This window comes from Opisthorchis viverrini (genome assembly GCF_000715545.1).
Source record: "Opisthorchis viverrini unplaced genomic scaffold opera_v5_16, whole genome shotgun sequence".
In the NCBI taxonomy this organism is placed as follows: domain Eukaryota; kingdom Metazoa; phylum Platyhelminthes; class Trematoda; order Opisthorchiida; family Opisthorchiidae; genus Opisthorchis; species Opisthorchis viverrini.
Window position 1 is genome coordinate 385,988 of NW_008751672.1, and position 3,144 is coordinate 389,131.

A 3,144-nucleotide genomic window follows, 5' to 3' on the forward strand; every position below is an offset into this window, starting at 1 on the left:
CTGGCCAGTCTGTAACAACGGCACATGCACTGAGAAATACTGGCAGGTAATTTTAGTAGCCCAACGCTACTTATGTAAGGTCGTTGAAAACCCAACATTGGTTTCGCCCCTCATCATAGTCCATTCGTCTCCATTGAACTGATCCCCTACTTGGAAAGCAAGCACTGGCTTTCCAGCAAATGAACGAAGACTACGTCCTCCACTTCCGCACACAGAACAGACCAGAACTTAATTAAAAACAGCGAGATGAAACATGAGGAGAAAATGAGGTAGGATAGCCGATTAGTTGAAAACAAGCGTTCGTATTAAACGTACACATAGTTCAGTTCAGCCTTCGAAAGCCCCTCTCGCTCTTCTTCTGGTAAGTCGTTTAGTGGGTCCCGTAACAATTCACGATTGGATCTGATCTAGACGGAGGAGGAGGAATAGAAGGAATTCCAAAATATTAAAACCATTGGAAGTTGGATTGGAAGGATCCTCACACTCTGCACACACACACACACACACACACACACAAATGTGATATTCCGCCCTGCAACCAGCTCAACACAGTATTTACAAATTGCAAAGCGAATCCTTAAAATGGGAAAACTTAAAACAGTGCTTTCCTTTTGCAAGAAGCCTCAGAGCAGAAATATAAATAGGGGAGGGGCAGTGTTGGCGATTTGGAACTTCTTTTTTTCAACAGACATGCTCAAGTACCCTAGTGTGAATAGAATAGTGGGCGAAGAGTGGTTTGGAAGCAACCGAGTTGATAAGTGGTGGATGTCAGCTATGAAGAATCATAAGCAGAAATTGCATAGACCTAGAGTACAAAGCCCGATCCGACCGCAATTCAGGTAACCCCCAAACTACCATAGCACGGGGTCACTCACGCAGACCGAAATATGTAAGTGAAACTCCAAAAGAATATTTAACTGGAGAGTTTTGAAGTGAAGGATTCTGATTCCGATCTGACCCAGATTCAAGCAATTGTATACACACACGATAATTGTCTGAAAGGATACTGGATTCGCATTAGGCTGGAGAATTTACGGTCCACCTGGTATAAGGAACCACCTCTTTGATATGGTTGAATCGATCACTTCAACCAACTCCCCTGTCGGATAACCCATCGTGCGCCCAAACCGACAGTGCGTAAGTAAAGTTGCCTGTGCTCTGTGATCAAGCAAGCAGATGGGATTCGAGTAACCTAGGTGACAACAGCACCTTACTTAGTCACACAGCCTTCGGATGAACAGTCAATATTTTCTTGTATTTACCAGTGCAAGATTACAGCGTGACCGTCCAGTCCACGTTTGTGGGGATACATCACCGACACACCACGCACTTGTTAGCGGAGAATGTGGCTGCCCATCAAACTGGGTCCGAGAGACTGATTATGTCCTAAAGGTCGAAATGTTAAATTGAAGATGGAGTTGCGTCACATAGTCAGAGCCCCATCTGCGGCAAAGAACCAAGCAAAGTCAACTGCCAAAAATCTACTCAAACCTAGTTGGAGAGTGTAATTCGCCTTCATGTGCTTACAAGGCCCCGGATGCACCGGCCGTGCCTTTGCTTTCCAGCAACTCCTCGAACAAAACCATGTATTAGTAGAGATTTCTTAATTCTAGAAGCAGCCCTCAAGGCATTCCATCGAATTACCATATAAAGACGTCCTGGCACCACAAATATTCACCACAATTCCATCTACCCTCGCGTGAGAGTTTTCCGAGATCACCACAAAAAGTGGTATTCTTTGGGGCTGTCCGTTCAACATTGTAACCTAACCGTTGAACTTCTCGCACTGAAAGATCTGAAAGGCCTATTATTCAGACGGCACCAAGCTAGCTAGATTATATTCCAACAAAATATGACAACCTAAATCATATCGCGAGGCATTTCAGGATACGACATGCGCCTTCAAAGCGGGGTTTTAATTCATGACTGGAAGGATAGGACAGAGATCCTGGGGTTGTTTGATAGATCAACCTAACTGGATACTTACAACTCTTTAACTGGCTGCATTACCGAAGGAATAAGTACTTTTATCTCCCAGATTCACTCTGTTTTCGTTCGGCTGTTACGATTATGGGGCTCCAGCTTTTGGGTAAATTACAGGGATTACAACGGTACGATGGAGCTATTTCTGCTCTGAGATTGTGAAACTCGGCTACAGTGTGCTGGAGATAAAAGGAGACTGCTTGGAACCGACTTTCAAAACATTGTACACGAATCACGAAGATGCCTAGATGCGGCTAAATCGACCAGGTTGGCTACTTTACGTTTTCTCAGGCTAGGCACCTGATCGCCACATCATGGCTTGTTTGCTAAAAACCACACTGCATGGAACAAGACGTAGGTCAGACTAAGTATGACCTGGATGAAACGCTGAACAATGGACCTTGGCTGTATTGGCTTCTATCATCTGCAAGGTCGATATATCATAGACCAACTAAACACGTGACTAAATGGCACGAGTCAATCCGATTGTTGTATTCACTCAATTGTCCTCGATGTTTGAACGATGCAGACTCAACTTCGCCAAACACTATTTTTCACCGTTTCTCCTAGTTTCATGCTTATCGGCGGCCAAACTTGCCCTCTCAAATGGGTGACATAATCGCTGCGTTTCCAGTCAGGAAGAGTTCGAGCCTGTGTACTTCAACTAGCTTTCAACGAACAAAGTAAAGTTATAGACGATATACAGACCACGCCAATAAATAAGATTGTTCTGACTGTTACACACGGGTTTCACTAGAGTTCTCGGCACACACCTGAAGCAACAGAAGCAAACCTGAAGGAACACGAAGGCAATGTAAGTGGTACGGAAAGGAGTCTTGAAATGGCAGTTCGATAGAGATAACATACCGTGATCATTTCCTGTAATTTAGCTTGCGGGCTAACAAAAGCTACATCACCGGTTTTGGGGTCTGCAGAGAGGAAACAGTTGTTCACGCCCAAAAGTGCAGTTTTTCCTTCCTGGAACACTGGTTCGAATTGTTCTCGAGGGCCAATGGCGTCGGCAACGGCAACCAACAAGGGACTGGCACCTGTTGTTACCCCCAGGTATTTCCCATACCTAAAACACATTTGAAGATAATGAAGAGTAGCATGCCTGCAGGAAACTAAACAGAACAGAAGTGTTGCGAAAAGAGATCCGTC

At 44.7% G+C, this 3,144-nt stretch overlaps 1 protein-coding gene across 1 annotated transcript in view; it reads right to left on the bottom strand.

Moving 5' to 3' along the window:
- Positions 1 to 305: 305 nt before the first annotated feature.
- Positions 306 to 3,144, bottom strand: part of T265_01462 (hypothetical protein) — a gene marked incomplete at both ends in the record, with an annotated part of 20,580 nt that continues 17,741 nt past the window's right edge. Inside the window, 2 exons of the mRNA XM_009165503.1 lie at positions 306 to 407; positions 2,851 to 3,061. Of these exons, the coding sequence (XP_009163767.1) occupies positions 306 to 407; positions 2,851 to 3,061 (313 nt within the window). The remainder of the gene's footprint in view (positions 408 to 2,850; positions 3,062 to 3,144) is intronic.